Source organism: Pelodiscus sinensis, chromosome 30 (assembly GCF_049634645.1).
Source record: "Pelodiscus sinensis isolate JC-2024 chromosome 30, ASM4963464v1, whole genome shotgun sequence".
Taxonomy (NCBI): Eukaryota; Metazoa; Chordata; order Testudines; family Trionychidae; genus Pelodiscus; species Pelodiscus sinensis.
In genome coordinates, this window is record NC_134740.1 from 14,377,153 (window position 1) to 14,397,107 (window position 19,955).

Below are 19,955 nucleotides of genomic sequence, written 5' to 3' on the forward strand. Positions count from 1 at the left end.
CACAGCCCAGCAAGTACCCCCACTACGTCACAGACCGGCCTTCGGTCTGACCCGGTCTGGCCCCTCTTACATCCCCTGGTGGCCCCAGAAAAAGTGTCTCCCTCCCCCAGCTACCCCAGTGCATCAGGGCCAGGGTGAGTCCAGCCCCCAGGGGACCCCTGGCCTGTTCCTCCCCCCCCCCACTCACCAGCGTGGGCCCAGAGGGGCAGGAGGGCGGCTGCCGGCAGCAGGAGCAGCAGCAGCATGCTCAGCTCAGCTCAGCTCAGGCTCAGGTGCGTCTGACTCACCTCCCGGGGGCGACAGTCACAGCCGGGCCGGGGCCAGGAAACCTCAGGCCACAGGGAGCTGTGGGCCCCACTATGTCACATCCCCCGGCCCTGGGAACTCAGCCCCTCGGCCGTTCTCAGCCTCCCCTGCCCCGGGGCCTGGACTGGCTCTGCGGGGTCCTCGGGGTGGAAGCTCTCCTGCAGCCCCCCGATTACCCACCCGGATGGCAGCCTGCGGCAAGTGCAGCCGGGCTGATGGCCGAGTGCTGTGATGTGCCCAGTGTGGGTACTCCGGGCACTCCAAGCCAGGACTGCTTTGCAAGCGGGGAACCCTGAGAACTGTCTGTCCGGGGTCGGGACCCTTTAAGCACAGCCCTCGGCTAGCCTGAGACAGCAGCTCCACGCTCTAAGTCCTAACCTGATGCCCTGCCGGCACTGCTTCCGGCCATCCTTAACCCCGGTTCAGGGTCCACTCAGTGTGGACATGCTAGTTCGAATTAGCACAATGCTAATTCGAACTAGTTTTTAGGTTTAGATGCGCTAATTTGAATTAGCTTAGTTGGAATTAACTAATTAGAATTAAGTTAGTTCGAATTAGTGCTGTAGTGTAGACATATCCATAGATAGATAGAAGGGTTTTGTGGGGATAGATAGATAGATAGATAGATAGATAGATAGATGGCGTGTATGGGGGTAGATAGATAGATAGATAGATAGATAGAGGGGGTGTATGGGGATAGATAGATAGATAGATAGATAGATAGATAGATAGATAGATAGATAGATAGAGGGGGTGTGTGGGGATAGATAGATAGATAGATAGATAGATAGATAGATAGAGGGGGTGTGTGGGGATAGATAGATAGATAGATAGATAGATAGATAGATAGAGGGGGTGTGTGGGGATAGATAGATAGATAGATAGATAGATAGATAGATAGATAGATAGATAGATAGATAGATGGCGTGTATGGGGGTAGATAGATAGATAGAGGGGGAGGATGGGGACGGGAACATTCCAGCTTTGAGAAGAGGAGGCCAAGGGGGGTTAGGTTGGTGTAGGGGTTCTCTAACTTTGTGATACTGTGACCCCCCCTCTAAATTGCTGCAGCCCCCCGGGTTGAGTAACAAGGGGGTAGGAGAAAGGGGTTTTATTTCCTGCTGGTCACACAGGCAGGCGGGTCGGGGGGGGGGGGGTGGGTGTCATGAGATGAAAGGAACAGGTTTGAGGTTTAAAGACACCAAAGGAAGTTTCCCTTCACACAACAAACAGTCGGCCTGTGACACTTCTCCCCTGGGGTGCGGTGAGGGCGGGACTCTCACAGGTTCGCAGAGGAGCTAGATAGATGCAGGCAGGTTATGTCCATAAAAGGCTGTTAGCCCGGCTGGGCAGGAAGGGTCCCTGGCCTCTGTGTGTCATGGCTGGGAATGGGCAACAGGCGAGGGGTTCCTGGTCTCTGTGTCAGGGGCTGGGAATAGGCGACAGGGGAGGGGTCACTGGATGGTTCCCTGTTCTGTTCCCTCCCTCGGGGCACCTGGCACTAGCCACTGTGGCCGACAGGACACTGGGCTAGATGGGCCTGACTCCATCTGGCTGCTCTGGTGTCCCCAGATAAAGTGTCTCCCTCCCCCAGAAACTTCAGGGGCCTCCAGGGCCAGGGTGAGTCCTGCCCTCAGGGGACTCCTGGCTGCCCCCCCCCAAAGTGTGGGCCCAGAGGGGCAGGAGGGGGGCTGCCGGCAGCAGGAGCAGCAGCAGCATCTTTACCTGGGGCTGGGGGAAGGTGCGTCTGAGTCGGCTCCTGAGGGCGACACTCACAGCCGGGCCGGGGCCAGAGAACCTCAGGCCACAGGGAGCTGTGGGCCCCCACTCTGTCATGTCCCCCCGCCTCCTTCCCTCGCCCCCCCTTGCCATGCAATGTAGCCGCCGTCAGCACAAAGTCTCCTTCACCAGCAGCCCCCCGCACGTGCCAGTGAGTGACCACCGGGCCGGGCCAAACCTCCACGAAGGCCCTGTAGGATCGGGAGGGGGCCTGGGACACCTGCCCCCCAATGATTCACCCTGTGAAAGAAACTCCGCCCATCCAGAGGCAGGGGAAAGGGGGCTTGGCTGGGATCAGAACCTCCCAACCCCCGCACACTGGTCTCTGGCCGGGCTCTCCCGAGTCCTAAGTCGACTTGTCCAGTTGCCGTCCATAGTGAACCAGGACAGTAATGAGCAGCAAACGACGTGTTCTCAGAGGATACCTCACCCCCCCCCCCACACCTCCCGTGTGCAAAGTCTATTAGAACAGGGGCACTGGATTGTATTGTGAGATAGATAGCTAGATAGATAGATAGATAGATAGATAGATAGATAGATAGATAGATGGGGGGGTGGGGATAGATAGATAGATAGATAGATAGATAGCTAGATAGATAGATAGATAGATAGATAGAGGGGGGGTGTGGGGATAGATAGATAGATAGATAGATAGATAGATAGATAGATAGAGGGGGTGTATGGGGATAGATAGATAGATAGATAGATAGATAGATAGATAGATAGAGGGGGTGTGTGGGGATAGATAGATAGATAGATAGATAGATAGATAGATAGATAGATAGATAGATAGATACAGGGTGTGTGTGGGGATAGATAGATAGATAGATAGATAGATAGATAGATAGATAGATAGATAGAGGGGTGTATGGGGATAGATAGATAGATAGATAGATAGATAGATAGATAGATAGATAGAGGGGGTGTGTGGGGATAGATAGATAGATAGATAGATAGATAGATAGATAGATAGATAGATAGATAGAGGGGGTGTGTGGGGATAGATAGATAGATAGATAGATAGATAGATAGATAGATAGATAGATAGAGGGGGTGTGTGGGGATAGATAGATAGATAGATAGATAGATAGATAGATAGATAGAGGGGGTGTGTGGGGATAGATAGATAGATAGATAGATAGATAGATAGATAGATAGATAGATAGAGGGGGTGTATGGGGATAGATAGATAGATAGATAGATAGATAGATAGATAGATAGATACAGGGGGTGTGTGGGGATAGATAGATAGATAGATAGATAGATAGATAGATAGATAGATAGATACAGGGGGTGTGTGGGGATAGATAGATAGATAGATAGATAGATAGATAGATAGATAGATAGAGGGGGTGTATGGGGATAGATAGATAGATAGATAGATAGATAGATAGATAGATAGATAGATAGATAGATAGAGGGGGTGTGTGGGGATAGATAGATAGATAGATAGATAGATAGATAGATAGATAGATAGATAGATAGATAGAGGGGGTGTATGGGGATAGATAGATAGATAGGGTATGTCTACACTACCCCGCTAATTTTAACTACCCCCTTTGCCCAAACTCCCCTCCCCCTGCATAGTGAGTTGGAGCGTTAGCAGAGGGTCTGGTGCGGGGCCAGGAGAGGGCAGAACGGGGCCAGCTCCCGGTCACTCCAGTTCCTGCCGCTGCGGCGATTGTGGGGGGCGCAGCTGGCAGGGACTCCCCGTAATCCCCCAGGCCCATCCGCAGGACGACGGAGGTGGCTGTGGCGGGGTCCCCCAAAGCGCAGGGCCTTGGCTGGCTGCCCCGAACCCTCCTAAGGGCAGGACGGCTCCCAGGAAAGCACCGGGAACGCCCCTCGCTGCGGCCGAGCCGGGCACAGAAGGAAACCGGAGCTACCAACCCGAACGTGTCACTGGCTGGGGAGGGAACGCAGCTCCCCGCTCTTCTGCCGCACCCCCACTGGGCTCAGCTGCTGAGTCCTGGCCCCCCAGGGACTCATTTCTCCCTGTTGCGCTGCAGGGGGTTGGTTTGCACCCCCAGGGCCCTGGCCACAGGTGCAGGAGGTGACGCTCTTCACACCCCAGGGCCTCCGCTCACTGCCGGCTCCCCACAGGCTCCCCACAGGCTGGGCCTACGTGACCCTGAGGCTTCCTGCCCCCCCCCCGGGGGTGTATAAACCCCAGGGCTGTGTGGGGAGCGCGCCGCTGCCCCAGGGACACTGACGATGCTGCTGCTGCTCCTGGCTCTGCTCCTGCCCCCCGGCGCCCCTGAGGGTGAGTCTGAAGCCCCCGGCCAGGCCAGGCAGCTGAGCGGGCTTGCGGGGGGCGGGGGGTAGTGTAGTGTTGGTACCTTGCTGGTGGCTATGCTGGGCAATGGGCTGTGGGTGACCCCCACTGGCGGGTGTTTGTAGCAGGGCCCAGCAGGACGGGATGAGTCACTAGGCAAGGGGCGCCCAACCTGTCCCACAGGTCACCTCCCAGGGAGGGGGACAAAGGGAGGAGGGCGGGGTCCAGAACCTCGCTGGGGGGCAGGGCTGGGGCAGAGTTTTAGTTTCTGGCTGGGAGCATGGAGGAGGCAGCCTGAGCAAGGGGCTGGGATTTAGGGCCCAGGCTCCCCCATATCGAGGGGGGCTGAGGCATCCTAGGCCTGCCCTGGAACCAGATTACATCTGTGCTGTGCTGTGTCCTGGTGAAGCAATAAATCACCTCTGTTCTACTGGCTGGGGGAGTCTGTTCGTGCCATTCCGGGGTGCAGGAGACGGGGGACCCCAACGCGCCATCACAGAGGGCTTCTAAGGGCAGGGGGCCTGGATAAGGCACCAGGGGCTCTCCAGGACACTGCTGGGCACCATGGGGTGGGAGGTCTTGGGGGGGCACTAGCCCCCCAATTCCTCCAGCCTCTCACTCTCAAGGGGCCCCACAGGGGAGACCAGCGGGGGATGGGCAGCCCAGCCCCACGTGGCCCTTGCGGAGACCCGGCCTGGAGCACCCGCTGGGCCCCTGATCCCGGAGGAGTTTGAGCCGCCGGCCGCCACCTTGGGCTCTGGGTAAGTGCCAGTCCCTGGGGCGCTGCGGGGGGGGGGGGGGGGGGGAGGGGGGGGAATGACCTGGGAGGGGGAAGGGAAAAGGGGAGGACAAAATGTTCCCCCTTTGGCCTCAAAATGAAAGCACGTTGGGGGGGGGGCTAGAGACCCCCCCCATCACCGCAGGGTTGGAGCGACCCAGGCAGGTGTCAGACCCACTTCAGTGTCCCCCTCCCCCGTTATGGGGAGCAGGACTGGTACCCCCTGGGGCCCCACCCTCCCTCAGAGGCACCTGACCCCTGGAGCCATGGGAAAGGAGGGTCGGTCTCTCCCGCTGAAGCTGCTCCACGGTGTGTAAATCCTGGGGTGTTACTGAGACCCTGGCTGTGTGGCCCAGTGGTTAGCGCACCTGTGGAGGGGAGGGGGATGGAGACAGACCAAGGCCCCCCCCACCCATGACCTGGAATGTCCCTGTCAGGGAGATTGAGGGAGGTTCCCCGGCCATCCTGGGGCTCTGTGCTGGGGGGGGACCCTGCTCTGGCTGGTGGCTGGGAACCAACCCCCACCCCTGCCCCGGGACACTCCTGGAGTCAGGCCCGTTACCTGGTGAGGAAGGTGCCAGATACCCCAGGGATGGGCGCAGCGTGAGAACGGCCCAGGGCGGGGGAGGGGAGAGCGCCCTGGGGATGGACAGGGAGGGGAGGGGGGAGCGGGAGAGAGGGGGTAGGTGGGGGAGGGGCAGGAGTGGGGTCCTTGCTGCCCCTCATGGCACCACATCCCGCCTCCCCCTGCAGCCACGTCCCTGCCACACTCAGCGCCCCCAACGCCAGCCGCCAGGACCGGAGCCGCCCACGGAGCCACGTGCCCCCCAAGAGTCACCAGCCGGCCGGCACCCACAGGCTGGACACCAGGGTCAAAATTCTCCTGCGGCAGGTACCGGGGGCAGGGAGCCAGGACTCCTGGGGTCTTTCCCCAGCTCTTGGAGGGCAGTGAGGGCCAGTGGTTAGAGCAGGGGGCTGGGAGCCAGGCCACAATGGTCATACTGCTGGTTAGAGACCAGCTTGGATAGTGGCCACGTGTCTTGAGGGGAGGAGGGGCGGGCTGAGCCCTGACTCTGGGGTGTCCCCTGGGACTCGAGCACCCCCATGGAACCTGAAACGGGAGTGGGACGCACCGTGCCTCAGTTTCCCCAGCTGCCATGTGGAAGTGGGAAGCGTTTCTCAGCATGCTTTGCCCTCTGGGCCCGTGCAGCGCTGGGTGGGGCAGGACAGGGTGTGGAGGGAGGAAGTTGGACCCAGCTGGTTTCCCCCTCCCTGCGCAGTCTCCATCCGCCTTCCCCCCTTCATGGCAGGTGGATCCAGCGACCCACACGGCCGAGGTCCCGCGAGGCCTCTGGGCCCCGCTGCTGCGCCTCGTCCGGCTGGCCAGTTCCTTGGGGATGCCCTGGCCCGACCATGGATACGAGAGGTTCCGGAGACAGCACATTGACTCGCCCGCCAGCTGGGACGACCCTGACCCCACCGAGTATTGCAACGAAATGATGCCCGATCGCATTAACCGTCCGACCCCCCCTGAGAACTCAAAGAAACCTCCCTGCAAATGGACCAACACCTTCATCCACGCCCCTGAGGAGGAGATCCGGGCCGTCTGCCAGCCCGAGGGAGGGACGCACAAAACAGACAACCTCTTCCTCAGCAAGGAACCGTTTAAGCTGACTGTCTGCACGAAGAGCTCCGGCAGGAAACCGGCCTGCGAGTACGAGGGAGAGCGCCGCACCGCCAAGATAAAGCTGGGATGCAGCTGCTATCCTGTGCACTTCGAACCCCTGACTGAAGAGGAGCCAATAGCCCTTGGCCCTTCCCAACCCTGACCTGGCCACGCCGCCTGGCCCCCCCGCACCCCACACAGCACCAGCGGGAGCAGCCAGCACCCTCAGCTGGGCACGGAGCCCCACACACAGACCCCCCCGTGCACCCCGCTCCCCGCCGTTCTCACCTGTGTCCCCCCATGACTCGCTTTGGGAAATAAAGGGCAATGTCCCAGCTTTATTCCGGAACCGTCTGCTTCATTTGGGAACAGCGGCTGGAGGGAGGGGTGCGGGTAAGGAGAGGCCGGGGGAGGGGAGGCTGAGGGCAGAGGGCTGTGAGTTTTGGGGGGCTCAGGGTGGGGTTGGGGGCGTGGAAGGGGCGCGTGTCCTGTGCCCTGGGCACCGGAGATTGGAGAGGCAGGTTTGCTCTGCTGAGCCCGCTCTGACCCTGCTGACTGCCGGGGGCCGCGCTGCCAGACGTCGGGCCTGATCCCCCTGGGTCCTGGGTGCCGCTACGGGTGCCTCACACAGAGGGTGGGCTGAGGAGGGGCAGGGACCCAGCAGGGCGCCCCTGGAGACCCAGGGCAGCGGGACACCTGGGTCCCATGGCGGGTCCCTTGTGCGGAGGGGAGCTGAGGGGGGGCAGGGACTCAGCGGGGCGCCCCCGGAGACCCAGGGCAGCGGGACACCTGGGTCCCATGGCGGGTCCCTTGTGCGGAGGGGGGCCGAGGAGGGGCAGAGACTCAGCGGGGTGCCCCCAGAGACCCAGGGCAGCTGGAGACCTGGGTCCCGTGGCGGGTCCCTTGTGCGGAGGGGGGCCGAGGAGGGGCAGGGACTCAGCGGGGCGCCCCCAGAGACCCAGGGCGGCTGGAGACCTGGGTCCCGTGGCGGGTCCCTCGTGTGGAGGGGGGCCGAGGAGGGGCAGGGACTCAGCGGGGCGCCCCCAGAGACCCAGGGCGGCCGGAGACCCGGGTCCCGTGGCGGGTGCCTCACACAGAGGGTGGCTGAGGAGGGGCAGGGACTCAGCGGGGCGCCCCCAGAGACCCAGGGCGGCCAGAGACCCGGGTCCCGTGGCGGGTGCCTCGTGCAGAGGGGGGCCAAGGAGGGGCAGGGACTCAGCGGGGCGCCCCCAGAGACCCAGGGCAGCCGGAGACCCGGGTCCTGTGGCGGGTCCCTCGTGTGGAGGGGGGCCGAGGAGGGGCAGGGACTCAGCGGGGCGCCCCCAGAGACCCAGAGCAGCCGGAGACCCGGGTCCCATGGCGGGTCCCTCGTGTGGAGGGGGGCTGAGGAGGGGCAGGGACTCAGCGGGGCGCCCCCAGAGACCCAGGGCAGCCGGAGACCCGGGTCCTGTGGCGGGTCCCTCGTGTGGAGGGGGGCCGAGGAGGGGCAGGGACTCAGCGGGGCGCCCCCAGAGACCCAGGGCAGCCGGAGACCCGGGTCCTGTGGCGGGTCCCTTGTGCTGAGGGGGGCCGAGGAGGGGCAGGGACTCAGCGGGGCGCCCCCAGAGACCCAGAGCAGCTGGATACCCGGGTCCCGTGGCGGGTCCCTCGTGCGGAGGGGGGCCGAGGAGGGGCAGGGACTCAGCGGGGCGCCCCCAGAGACCCAGGGCAGCTGGATACCCGGGTCCTGTGGCGGGTGCCTCGTGCAGAGGGGGGCCGAGGAGGGGCAGGGACTCAGCGGGGCGCCCCCAGAGACCCAGGGCAGCTGGATACCCGGGTCCTGTGGCGGGTCCCTCGTGCGGAGGGGGGGCCGAGGAGGGGCAGGGACTCAGCGGGGCGCCCCCAGAGACCCAGGGCGGCCGGAGACCCGGGTCCTGTGGCGGGTGCCTCGTGTGGAGGGGGACTGAGGGGGGGCAGGGACTCAGCGGGGCGCCCCCAGAGACCCAGGGCAGCCGGAGACCCGGGTCCTGTGGCGGGTCCCTCGTGCGGAGGGGGGCCGAGGGGGGGCAGGGACTCAGCGGGGCGCCCCCGCAGACCCAGGGCAGCTGGAGACCCGGGTCCTGTGGCGGGTCCCTCGTGCGGAGGGGGGCCGAGGGGGGGCAGGGACTCAGCGGGGCGCCCCCGCAGACCCAGGGCGGCCGGAGACCCGGGTCCCATGGCGGGTCCCTCGTGTGGAGGGGGGCCGAGGAGGAGCAGGGACTCAGCGGGGCGCCCCCAGAGACCCAGGGCAGCTGGAGACCCGGGTCCCATGGCGGGTCCCTCGTGTGGAGGGGGGCCGAGGGGGGGCAGGGACTCAGCGGGGCGCCTCCAGAGACCCAGGGCAGCTGGAGACCCGGGTCCTGTGGCGGGTCCCTCGTGCGGAGGGGGGCTGAGGGGGGGCAGGGACTCAGCGGGGCGCCCCCAGAGACCCAGGGCAGCTGGAGACCTGGGTCCCATGGCGGGTCCCTCGTGTGGAGGGGGGCTGAGGGGGGGCAGGGACTCAGCGGGGCGCCCCCAGAGACCCAGGGCAGCCGGAGACCCGGGTCCCATGGCGGGTCCCTCGTGTGGAGGGGGGCCGAGGGGGGGCAGGGACTCAGCAGGGCGCCCCCAGAGACCCAGGGCAGCCGGAGACCCGGGTCCCGTGGCGGGTCCCTCGTGTGGAGGGGGGCCGAGGAGGAGCAGGGACTCAGCGGGGCGCCCCCAGAGACCCAGGGCAGCCGGAGACCCGGGTCCCATGGCGGGTCCCTCGTGTGGAGGGGGGCCGAGGGGGGGCAGGGACTCAGCGGGGCGCCCCCAGAGACCCAGGGCAGCCGGAGACCCGGGTCCCGTGGCGGGTCCCTCGTGTGGAGGGGGGCTGAGGGGGGGCAGGGACTCAGCGGGGCGCCCCCAGAGACCCAGGGCAGCTGGAGACCCGGGTCCCATGGCGGGTCCCTCGTGTGGAGGGGGGCCGAGGAGGAGCAGGGACTCAGCGGGGCGCCCCCAGAGACCCAGGGCAGCTGGAGACCCGGGTCCCATGGCGGGTGCCTCGTGTGGAGGGGGGCCGAGGAGGGGCAGGGACTCAGCGGGGCGCCCCCAGAGACCCAGGGCAGCCGGAGACCCGGGTCCTGTGGCGGGTCCCTCGTGTGGAGGGGGGCCGAGGAGGGGCAGGGACTCAGCGGGGCGCCCCCAGAGACCCAGGGCAGCTGGAGACCCGGGTCCTGTGGCGGGTCCCTCGTGTGGAGGGGGGCCGAGGAGGGGCAGGGACTCAGCGGGGCGCCCCAGAGACCCAGGGCAGCTGGAGACCCGGGTCCTGTGGCGGGTCCCTCGTGTGGAGGGGGGCTGAGGGGGGGCAGGGACTCAGCGGGGCGCCTCCAGAGACCCAGGGCGGCCGGAGGCCCCGTGTCCGGCCGCCGGGCCCTAGAGGCTGCGGTCGAAGTGCACGGGCAGCCCCCCGACGCAGGCCACGCGGATCCGGCGGGTGCTGCTGGCCCCACGGTAGCGGCAGGGGGGGCGGGCGGAGCCCCCGGCCCGGCGGCAGGTGGTGATGCGGAAGCGGCCGTTGCTGTCGTGCAGGTTGCGGGCGACGCGCCTGCCCCCGGGGCCGCACACGTCCTGCAGCTGGCGGGCCGGGGCGTGCACGAAGGTGTTGGTGGGCTTGCAGGGGCTGGCCATGCCCCGCCGCGGCATCATCACGGCGCAGTAGGTCCGGTCGTCCCGGGCCCGGGTCTTGGGGCTGTCGACGTGCTGCCGGAGGAACTGCGGGTAGCTGGCCCCTCGGCTCAGCCGCGCCAGGCAGCCGGCCAGCAGCGCCAGGGCCAGCAGCAGCCCGGGCCGGGGGCCCCGCGGAGCCATCGCCTGCGGGGAGAGGGGCGTGGGCAGGTCAGGGGGGGCCGCTTGTCCTGTGTCGTGTCCCTTGGGGGCTCCCTCTCCGCCCAGCCACCTGGCCCTGGATTTCCCTCTCTCCTGCCTTTGCACCCCCACTGGATCGGGGCCCTGTTCCCCCGGCCCCAGCCGGGCCGGTTCTCCCTCGGCTCTGCCCCTTCGTGTACACATGCGGCGGGATCTCCCTGCGCCCGCCTGGCTCGCCAGCACCGCGTCTGCCTGCGTCCCCCATTCCGGGTATCACAGCCGGGCCCGTGTCTGCCTGCGTCCCCCCTCCCCCGGGTATCACAGCCGGGCCCACGTCTGCCTGCGTCCCCCCTCCCCCGGGTATCACAGCCGGGCCCACGTCTGCCTGCATCCCCCCCTCCCCCGGGTATCACAGCCGGGCCCACGTCTGCCTGCATCCCCCCCTCCCCCGGGTATCACAGCCGGGCCCGCGTCTGCCTGCGTCCCCCCCTCCCCCGGGTATCACAGCCAGGCCCGCGTCTGCCTGCGTCCCCCCCTCCCCCGGGTATCACAGCCGGGCCCGCGTCTGCCTGCATCCCCCCTCCCCCGGGTATCACAGCCGGGCCCACGTCTGCCTGCATCCCCCCCTCCCCCGGGTATCACAGCCGGGCCCCCGTCTGCCTGCATCCCCCCCTCCCCCGGGTATCACAGCCGGGCTCACGTCTGCCTGCGTCCCCCATTCCGGGTATCACAGCCGGGCCCGCGTCTGCCTGCGTCCCCCCCCCGGGGGTATCACAGCCGGGCCCGCGTCTGCCTGCGTCCCCCCCTCCCCCGGGTATCACAGCCGGGCCCGCGTCTGCCTGCGTCCCCCCCCCGGGGGTATCACAGCCGGGCCCGCGTCTGCCTGCGTCCCCCCCTCCCCCGGGTATCACAGCCGGGCCCACGTCTGCCTGCGTCCCCCCCTCCCCCGGGTATCACAGCCGGGCCCGCGTCTGCCTGCGTCCCCCCCTCCCCCGGGTATCACAGCCGGGCCCGCGTCTGCCTGCGTCCCCCCCTCCCCCGGGTATCACAGCCGGGCCCTCGTCTGCCTGCGTCCCCCCCCCCGGGTATCACAGCCGGGCCCACGTCTGCCTGCGTCCCCCCCCCGGGTATCACAGCCGGGCCCGCGTCTGCCTACGTCCCCCCTCCCCCGGGGTATCACAGCCGGGCCCACGTCTGCCTACGTCCCCCCTCCCCCGGGTATCACAGCCGGGCCCACGTCTGCCTACGTCCCCCCTCCCCCGGGTATCACAGCCGGGCCCACGTCTGCCTGCGTCCCCCCTCCCCCGGGTATCACAGCCGGGCCCTCGTCTGCCTGCGTCCCCCCCTCCCCCGGGTATCACAGCCGGGCCCTCGTCTGCCTGCGTCCCCCCTCCCCCGGGTATCACAGCCGGGCCCACGTCTGCCTGCGTCCCCCCCTCTCCCGGGTATCACAGCCGGGCCCACGTCTGCCTGCGTCCCCCCCTCCCCCGGGTATCGCAGCCGGGCCCGCGTCTGCCTGCGTCCCCCCCCTCCCCCGGGTATCACAGCCGGGCCCGCGTCTGCCTACGTCCCCCCTCTCCCGGGTGTCACAGCCGGGCTCACGTCTGCCTGCGTCCCCCCTCCCCCGGGTATCACAGCCGGGCCCGCGTCTGCCTGCGTCCCCCCCTCCCCCGGGTATCACAGCCGGGCCCGCGTCTGCCTGCGTCCCCCCCCCCCCCGGGTGTCACAGCCGGGCCCACATCTGCCTACGTCCCCCCTCTCCCGGGTGTCACAGCCGGGCCCCCGTCTGCCTACGTCCCCCCTCTCCCGGGTATCACAGCCGGGCTCACGTCTGCCTGCATCCCCCCCTCCCCCGGGTATCACAGCCGGGCCCACGTCTGCCTGCGTCCCCCCCTCCCCCGGGTATCACAGCCGGGCCCACGTCTGCCTGCATCCCCCCCTCCCCCGGGTATCACAGCCGGGCCCACGTCTGCCTGCGTCCCCCCTCCCCCGGGTATCACAGCCGGGCCCACGTCTGCCTGCATCCCCCCCTCCCCCGGGTATCACAGCCGGGCCCACGTCTGCCTGCGTCCCCCCCTCCCTCGGGTATCACAGCCGGGCTCACGTCTGCCTGCATCCCCCCCCTCCCGGGTATCACAGCCGGGCTCACGTCTGCCTGCGTCCCCCCTCTCCCGGGTATCACAGCCGGGCTCACGTCTGCCTGCGTCCCCCCCTCCCCCGGGTATCACAGCCGGGCCCACGTCTGCCTGCGTCCCCCCCTCCCCCGGGTATCACAGCCGGGCCCGCGTCTGCCTGCGTCCCCCCTCCCCCGGGTATCACAGCCGGGCCCGCGTCTGCCTGCGTCCCCCCTCCCCCGGGTATCACAGCCGGGCTCGCGTCTGCCTGCGTCCCCCCCTCCCTCGGGTATCACAGCCGGGCTCGCGTCTGCCTGCATCCCCCCCTCTCCCGGGTATCACAGCCGGGCCCGCGTCTGCCTGCGTCCCCCCCTCCCCCGGGTATCACAGCCGGGCCCACGTCTGCCTGCGTCCCCCCCTCCCTCGGGTATCACAGCCGGGCTCACGTCTGCCTGCATCCCCCCCCTCCCCCGGGTATCACAGCCGGGCCCACGTCTGCCTGCGTCCCCCCCTCCCCCGGGTATCACAGCCGGGCCCACGTCTGCCTGCATCCCCCCCTCCCCCGGGTATCACAGCCGGGCCCACGTCTGCCTGCGTCCCCCATCCCCCGGGTATCACAGCCGGGCTCACGTCTGCCTGCGTCCCCCCCTCTCCCGGGTATCACAGCCGGGCTCACGTCTGCCTGCGTCCCCCCCTCCCCCGGGTATCACAGCCGGGCTCACGTCTGCCTGCGTCCCCCCTCCCCCGGGTATCGCAGCCGGGCCCACGTCTGCCTGCGTCCCCCCATCCCCCGGGTATCACAGCCGGGCCCGCGTCTGCCTGCGTCCCCCCCTCTCCCGGGTATCACAGCCGGGCCCACGTCTGCCTGCGTCCCCCCTCCCTCGGGTATCACAGCCGGGCCCGCGTCTGCCTGCGTCCCCCCCCCCTCTCCCGGGTATCACAGCCGGGCTCACGTCTGCCTACGTCCCCCCTCCCCCGGGTATCACAGCCGGGCCCACGTCTGCCTGCGTCCCCCCTCCCCCGGGTATCACAGCCGGGCCCACGTCTGCCTGCGTCCCCCCCTCTCCCGGGTATCACAGCCGGGCCCGCGTCTGCCTGCGTCCCCCCCTCCCCCGGGTATCACAGCCGGGCCCCCGTCTGCCTGCGTCCCCCCCTCTCCCGGGTATCACAGCCGGGCTCACGTCTGCCTGCATCCCCCCCTCTCCCGGGTATCACAGCCGGGCCCACGTCTGCCTACGTCCCCCCCTCCCCCGGGTATCACAGCCGGGCCCACGTCTGCCTGCATCCCCCCCCTCCCCCGGGTATCACAGCCGGGCCCACGTCTGCCTGCATCCCCCCCTCCCCCGGGTATCACAGCCGGGCCCCCGTCTGCCTGCATCCCCCCCTCCCCCGGGTATCACAGCCGGGCCCACGTCTGCCTGCGTCCCCCATTCCGGGTATCACAGCCGGGCCCACGTCTGCCTGCATCCCCCCCTCTCCCGGGTATCACAGCCGGGCCCACGTCTGCCTGCGTCCCCCCCTCTCCCGGGTATCACAGCCGGGCTCACGTCTGCCTGCGTCCCCCCTCCCCCGGGTATCACAGCCGGGCTCACGTCTGCCTACGTCCCCCCTCCCCCGGGTATCACAGCCGGGCCCACGTCTGCCTGCGTCCCCCCTCCCCCGGGTATCACAGCCGGGCCCACGTCTGCCTGCGTCCCCCCCTCTCCCGGGTATCACAGCCGGGCCCGCGTCTGCCTGCGTCCCCCCCTCTCCCGGGTATCACAGCCGGGCTCACGTCTGCCTGCGTCCCCCCTCCCCCGGGTATCACAGCCGGGCCCACGTCTGCCTGCGTCCCCCCCTCTCCCGGGTATCACAGCCGGGCCCGCGTCTGCCTGCGTCCCCCCTCCCCCGGGTATCACAGCCGGGCTCACGTCTGCCTACGTCCCCCCTCCCCCGGGTATCACAGCCGGGCCCACGTCTGCCTGCGTCCCCCCCTCCCCCGGGTATCACAGCCGGGCCCACGTCTGCCTGCGTCCCCCCTCCCCCGGGTATCACAGCCGGGCTCACGTCTGCCTACGTCCCCCCTCCCCCGGGTATCACAGCCGGGCCCACGTCTGCCTGCGTCCCCCCCTCCCCCGGGTGTCACAGCCGGGCCCACGTCTGCCTGCGTCCCCCCCTCCCTCGGGTATCACAGCCGGGCTCACGTCTGCCTGCGTCCCCCCCTCTCCCGGGTATCACAGCCGGGCCCACGTCTGCCTGCGTCCCCCCTCCCCCGGGTATCACAGCCGGGCTCACGTCTGCCTACGTCCCCCCTCCCCCGGGTATCACAGCCGGGCCCACGTCTGCCTGCGTCCCCCCCTCTCCCGGGTATCACAGCCGGGCCCATGTCTGCCTGCGTCCCCCTGTGACGTAGTGTTGGTACTTTGCTGGTTGCTGTGCTGGGCAGTGGGTTGTGAGTGACCCCCACTGGCTGCAGCATGGCCCTAGGCTGCTTCCTCAGAAGTCCCTGAAGTCGCCTCCCCTCCAGCCTCCCTGCGCCCCCCTTTCGGCCCCTCGCGCCCAGCTCCATGCCCAGGCCCCGTCGCCCCGACCGTCTCACCCGCTCCGCTCTCCTTCGCCCCCCGCCTGAGAGGAGGATCCGGCCGCCGAGGGTGCAAGGAGTCCTGAGGGTCCGGTGGCTCCGGGCGCTGTTATATGCCCGGGGGGGGGGTGCCTACGTGGCAGTGCAGGGCCACGGGGAGGGGCAGGATGGTGCTAAACTACCCCCTGCCTTTCTGGCCCCATTGTCCTGGGCCATGCCCCGCAACGGGCCCTACGGGCGCCACGGCCTGGTGCCCTCCCCGAACACCTGCGCTCTCTGGCCCGGCCTCCCCGGCTCAGCCTGGGGCCAGCTGGGACCGTGGCGCCCGGCCAGGGAGCGAGGCGCAGGGGTGATGGGTGCTGGGGGGGGAGGGCTTGGCCCTCAGGTGGGCACCTGCCGCGTGACGCCCAGCGGGGGGGGGGGGAGTTGTAAGCCAGGGGCCAGTGTCCTGTGAACAGGGCTGCTTGCTGGGAGAAATGCCCCCGGGGGGCAGGTGGTGGGGTCCCCTGGGCTGCCCCCCCCGTGTCCAGCCCCTCCCCCCCATGCCCGAGGGGAACCCCCCCTAACGCCCGCTGGCCGCCCCCGTGCTGCATGCCGGCCCCCCCATCACCGGCTCCAGGGCCGCAGGGTCAGGAAGGACAATTCCCCCAACACAAAGCCGGGGGGGGCAGGGACTGGCCGCAGCCGCAGAAGGGACCCTGGCACCCGGTGGTGGCCGCTGGCAGGGCTGCGGTGGGGGAGGAAGACTTTGGGGTGTTTCCGGGGGGGGTGGCTCTGCTCATCGCCTCCCTCCCCTCGGTCTGCCCTGGCCGCCAATGGGGCAGCGGAGGGGGGGGGGAGTTTCAGGAGCCGCGCTCTCGGGCCCCCGGGGTCTCACTCCGGGGCGGGCGGTTCGGTTCCCCCCCGGCGCTGCCTGGCTGGCAGGGCGCTGGGCCCCAGCGACGCTCCGGGCACAGTCGGGCAAAACACCATTTATTTGCTTGGCACCGGGACGGACAATCGTCCCCAAGCGAGGGGGATCTCCAGGCCCCGCGGAGGGGCCCAGGCACGCAAGTGGGTCCCAGCGTAGCACAGAGGGGGCAGCGCAGGGACCAGAGCAGCCCAGCTCCGGGAGAGGGGCCCGGAGCCAGGCCCTGCCCCCCTCCCTGCCCCCCAAGCCAGCGGCTCGCTCACACACGCAGGACCCGGCCCCAGAGTGTCCAGTGTCCCCAGCATGACGGGCCAGCGGGTCGCCCCCCTCCTCTGCTCAGCTGCAGCCCCTGTGAACGTGCTGCTCTGGGGCAGCCTCCCTCCGTGTGGCACACCCGCAGTCTTCATCTTACTACTGGCGCCGTGCCTGGGGAAACTGAGGCACGCACAGCGGGTTATGACTGGACAGCAGGAATCTCATGCAACAGAACAAGCAAACAGAGAAAATGTGATCCCCACGTCACCCCTGCTCCCCCCGCTTTGAGACAGAACTGGGCAGGGTAGCGGGGGGGGGGGGGGGGAAGGGGCGGCTATACTGTATAATGGGCACTAGGGGGCAGCAGAGGGTGGTGGGGAAGGGGTGGCTATACTGTATAATGGGCACTAGGGGGCAGCAGAGGGTGGGTGGGGAAGGGGTGGCTATACTGTATAATGGGCACTAGGGGGCAGCAGAGGGTGGGGTGGGGAAGGGGCGGCTATACTGTATAATGGGCACTAGGGGGCAGCAGAGGGAGGGCGGGGAAGGGGCGGCTATACTGTATAATGGGCACTAGGGGGCAGCAGAGGGTGGTGGGGAAGGGGTGGCTATACTGTATAATGGGCACTAGGGGGCAGCAGAGGGTGGGTGGGGAAGGGGCAGCTATACTGTATAATGGGCACTAGGGGGCAGCAGAGGGTGGGCGGGGAAGGGGCAGCTATACTGTATAATGGGCACTAGGGGGCAGCAGAGGGTGGGGGGAAGGGGCAGCTATACTGTATAATGGGCACTAGGGGGCAGCAGAGGGTGGGGGGAAGGGGCGGCTATACTGTATAATGGGCACTAGGGGGCAGCAGAGGGTGGGGGGAAGGGGCGGCTATACTGTATACTGGGCACTAGGGGGCAGCAGAGGGTGGGCGGGGAAGGGGCGGCTATACTGTATAATGGGCACTAGGGGGCAGCAGAGGGTGGGGTGGGGGAGGGGCGGCTATACTGTATACTGGGCACTAGGGGGCAGCAGAGGGTGGGCGGGGAAGGGGCGGCTATACTGTATAATGGGCACTAGGGGGCAGCAGAGGGTGGGGTGGGGAAGGGGCGGCTATACTGTATAATGGGCACTAGGGGGCAGCAGAGGGTGGGTGGGGAAGGGGCGGCTATACTGTATAATGGGCACTAGGGGGCAGCAGAGGGTGGGTGGGGAAGGGGCGGCTATACTGTATAATGGGCACTAGGGGGCAGCAGAGGGTGGGAGGGGGAGGGGCGGCTATACTCTATAATGGGCACTAGGGGGCAGCAGAGGGTGGGTGGGGAAGGGGCGGCTATACTCTATAATGGGCACTAGGGGGCAGCAGAGGGTGGGATGTAAGGGGCGGCTATACTGTATAATGGGCACTAGGGGGCAGCAGAGGGTGGGAGGGGGAGGGGCGGCTATACTGTATAATGGGCACTAGGGGGCAGCAGAGGGTGGGGAGGGGAAGGGGCGGCTATACTGTATAATGGGCACTAGGGGGCAGCAGAGGGTGGGAGGGGGAGGGGCGGCTATACTGTATAATGGGCACTAGGGGGCAGCAGAGGGTGGGGAGGGGGAGGGGCGGCTATACTGTATAATGGGCACTAGGGGGCAGCAGAGGGTGGGAGGGGGAGGGGCGGCTATACTGTATAATGGGCACTAGGGGGCAGCAGAGGGTGGGTGGGGAAGGGGCGGCTATACTGTATAATGGGCACTAGGGGGCAGCAGAGGGTGGGGAGGGGAAGGGGCGGCTATACTGTATAATGGGCACTAGGGGGCAGCAGAGGGTGGGTGGGGAAGGGGCGGCTATACTGTATAATGGGCACTAGGGGGCAGCAGAGGGTGGGGAGGGGAAGGGGCGGCTATACTGTATAATGGGCACTAGGGGGCAGCAGAGGGTGGGTGGGGAAGGGGCGGCTATACTGTATAATGGGCGCTAGGGGGCAGCAGAGGGTGGGAGGGGGAGGGGCGGCTATACTGTATAATGGGCACTAGGGGGCAGCAGAGGGTGGGTGGGGAAGGGGCGGCTATACTGTATAATGGGCACTAGGGGGCAGCAGAGGCCGGGGAAGAGGGCCAAGGGATTTAGGCCCCTCGGGCCCACGTGCCCCAGCAGGGCCCTGGCTCCCGACGCCCCTGGGCGCGGGGACGTGCCGCCCCTAGAGCTGGCGCTGGAAGTGCACGGGCAGGCCGGCCTCGCAGGCCAGGCGGACGCGGTGGGTGCCGGTGCGGCCGCGGTAGGTGCAGGGTGGGCTCGGGGAGCCCCCGGCCAGGCGGCAGACGGTGAGCTCCATGGGCTCCAGGCTTTCGTGGTAGTTGCCGGTGCTGGGCGTGCCCCCCGGCCCGCAGACCCCGTCCACCTGGGCGGGGGGGGCGTGCAGGAAGGTGTTGGTGGGCTTGCAGGCCGCGCCCGTCAGCTTGCGCTGCGCCATGAGCTGGTTGCAGTAGCGCCGGGCGTCCGGGGCGCTGGTGCGGGGATGGTCCACGTGCTGCCGGTGGAACTTCTCGTGGCGCGTCTCCCGCTGGGCCCGGCCCGGCCCGGCCAGCAGCAAAGCCCCCAGCAGCAGCAGCAGCGGCAGCAGCGCGGGACGGGGTCCCGTCTGGGCCATGGCTGTGGGGGAAAAGCAGGCGTCGGGGTGGAGAGCAAACAGGGGGGGCGGGGGGCTGGGAGCAACCATCCCACTCATGGGTTCCAGCCACATGCGGAATAATGCTTGTGCTGTGCACCGAGGTAGGCGTGGACGCGCACCACCCATGGGAGCAGCGCTGCAGTCCCGGGGCGCTCTGCCAACCCGAGGGGAGGCGTTCGAGTCCCTCCTGGAGCGTTGCCCGAGCGCGCAGCTTACAGCCAACACTGGCTCGGAGCCAGGGCTCCTGGCTTCTCCCCGCTCTGCAAGGGGAGTGGGGGCTAGTGGTGAGAGCAGGGAGTCTGGGAACCGGAACGCCTGGGTTCTTTCCCTGGCCCTGGGAGGGGAGTAGGGGACAGTGGTTAGAGCAGGCAGCACGGGGAGCCAGGACTCCTGGGTTCTCTGCCTTGCTTGCGGCGGGGGCCCTGGTGTCATGTTCCGATCGTTGTATCTGCCCTTCCTGCCAAAACACAGTGGCCATTGCACCTCCCCGCCGCCCTCCACTCACCGCTGGCTTGTGCCTCGGTTTCCCTCGCGGGGCGGGTCTGAGCGCGGGACCCTCGGGCGGGCGCTGTGCGGAGCTCGGCGGCAGAGACCCGGCGGGGCGGCTGCGCTCGCAGAAATGTCTCGCTGGCCGGTTACACAATCCCAGAGCCCGGGAAACACTGAGGCCAAATAAACATCCCGAGAGCAAGGGGCGAAGTCCTCCCTCTGGCGCTGGAACGGGCCCGGCTACAGGGGGGTCCGGCTGCAGCTGCCTCTGGGGTGGGGCCCAGCTGGCAGGAAACAGCTGCCCAGTCCCGGCCTGGAGGCTCTGGGCCATGGGGCT

General features: G+C 67.7%; 3 protein-coding genes across 3 annotated transcripts; 1 reads left to right on the forward strand and 2 right to left on the reverse strand.

The window, feature by feature from the left end:
* The first annotated feature begins 5,021 nt into the window (after nucleotides 1-5,021).
* On the forward strand, nucleotides 5,022-7,139 carry LOC142821327 (ribonuclease-like). The gene is made up of 3 exons (XM_075912207.1): nucleotides 5,022-5,121; nucleotides 5,892-6,030; nucleotides 6,449-7,139. Exon 3 carries the CDS (start codon nucleotides 6,536-6,538, stop codon nucleotides 6,965-6,967), a length of 432 nt encoding a protein of 143 aa, XP_075768322.1. The 5' UTR covers nucleotides 5,022-5,121; nucleotides 5,892-6,030; nucleotides 6,449-6,535; the 3' UTR covers nucleotides 6,968-7,139.
* A 1,906-nt stretch (nucleotides 7,140-9,045) lies between these two features.
* Nucleotides 9,046-16,143, reverse strand: LOC142821057 (ribonuclease-like). Its single transcript, XM_075911840.1, has 2 exons — nucleotides 15,343-16,143; nucleotides 9,046-10,656 (listed from the first exon to the last, which is right to left on the reverse strand). The coding sequence occupies exon 2, from the start codon at nucleotides 10,651-10,653 to the stop codon at nucleotides 10,219-10,221; it is 435 nt and encodes a 144-aa protein (XP_075767955.1). The 5' UTR covers nucleotides 10,654-10,656; nucleotides 15,343-16,143; the 3' UTR covers nucleotides 9,046-10,218.
* A 136-nt stretch (nucleotides 16,144-16,279) lies between these two features.
* Nucleotides 16,280-19,791, reverse strand: LOC142821055 (ribonuclease-like). The gene is made up of 2 exons (XM_075911838.1): nucleotides 19,635-19,791; nucleotides 16,280-19,110 (listed from the first exon to the last, which is right to left on the reverse strand). The coding sequence occupies exon 2, from the start codon at nucleotides 19,106-19,108 to the stop codon at nucleotides 18,659-18,661; it is 450 nt and encodes a 149-aa protein (XP_075767953.1). The 5' UTR covers nucleotides 19,109-19,110; nucleotides 19,635-19,791; the 3' UTR covers nucleotides 16,280-18,658.
* Nucleotides 19,792-19,955: the final 164 nt, after the last annotated feature.

Bases quoted from the DNA above. Each gene is read 5' to 3' on its own strand.
- LOC142821057 (XM_075911840.1), bottom strand. From the start codon at position 10,653: ATGGCTCCGCGGGGCCCCCGGCCCGGGCTGCTGCTGGCCCTGGCGCTG.
- LOC142821327 (XM_075912207.1), top strand. From the start codon at position 6,536: ATGCCCTGGCCCGACCATGGATACGAGAGGTTCCGGAGACAGCACATT.
- LOC142821055 (XM_075911838.1), bottom strand. From the start codon at position 19,108: ATGGCCCAGACGGGACCCCGTCCCGCGCTGCTGCCGCTGCTGCTGCTG.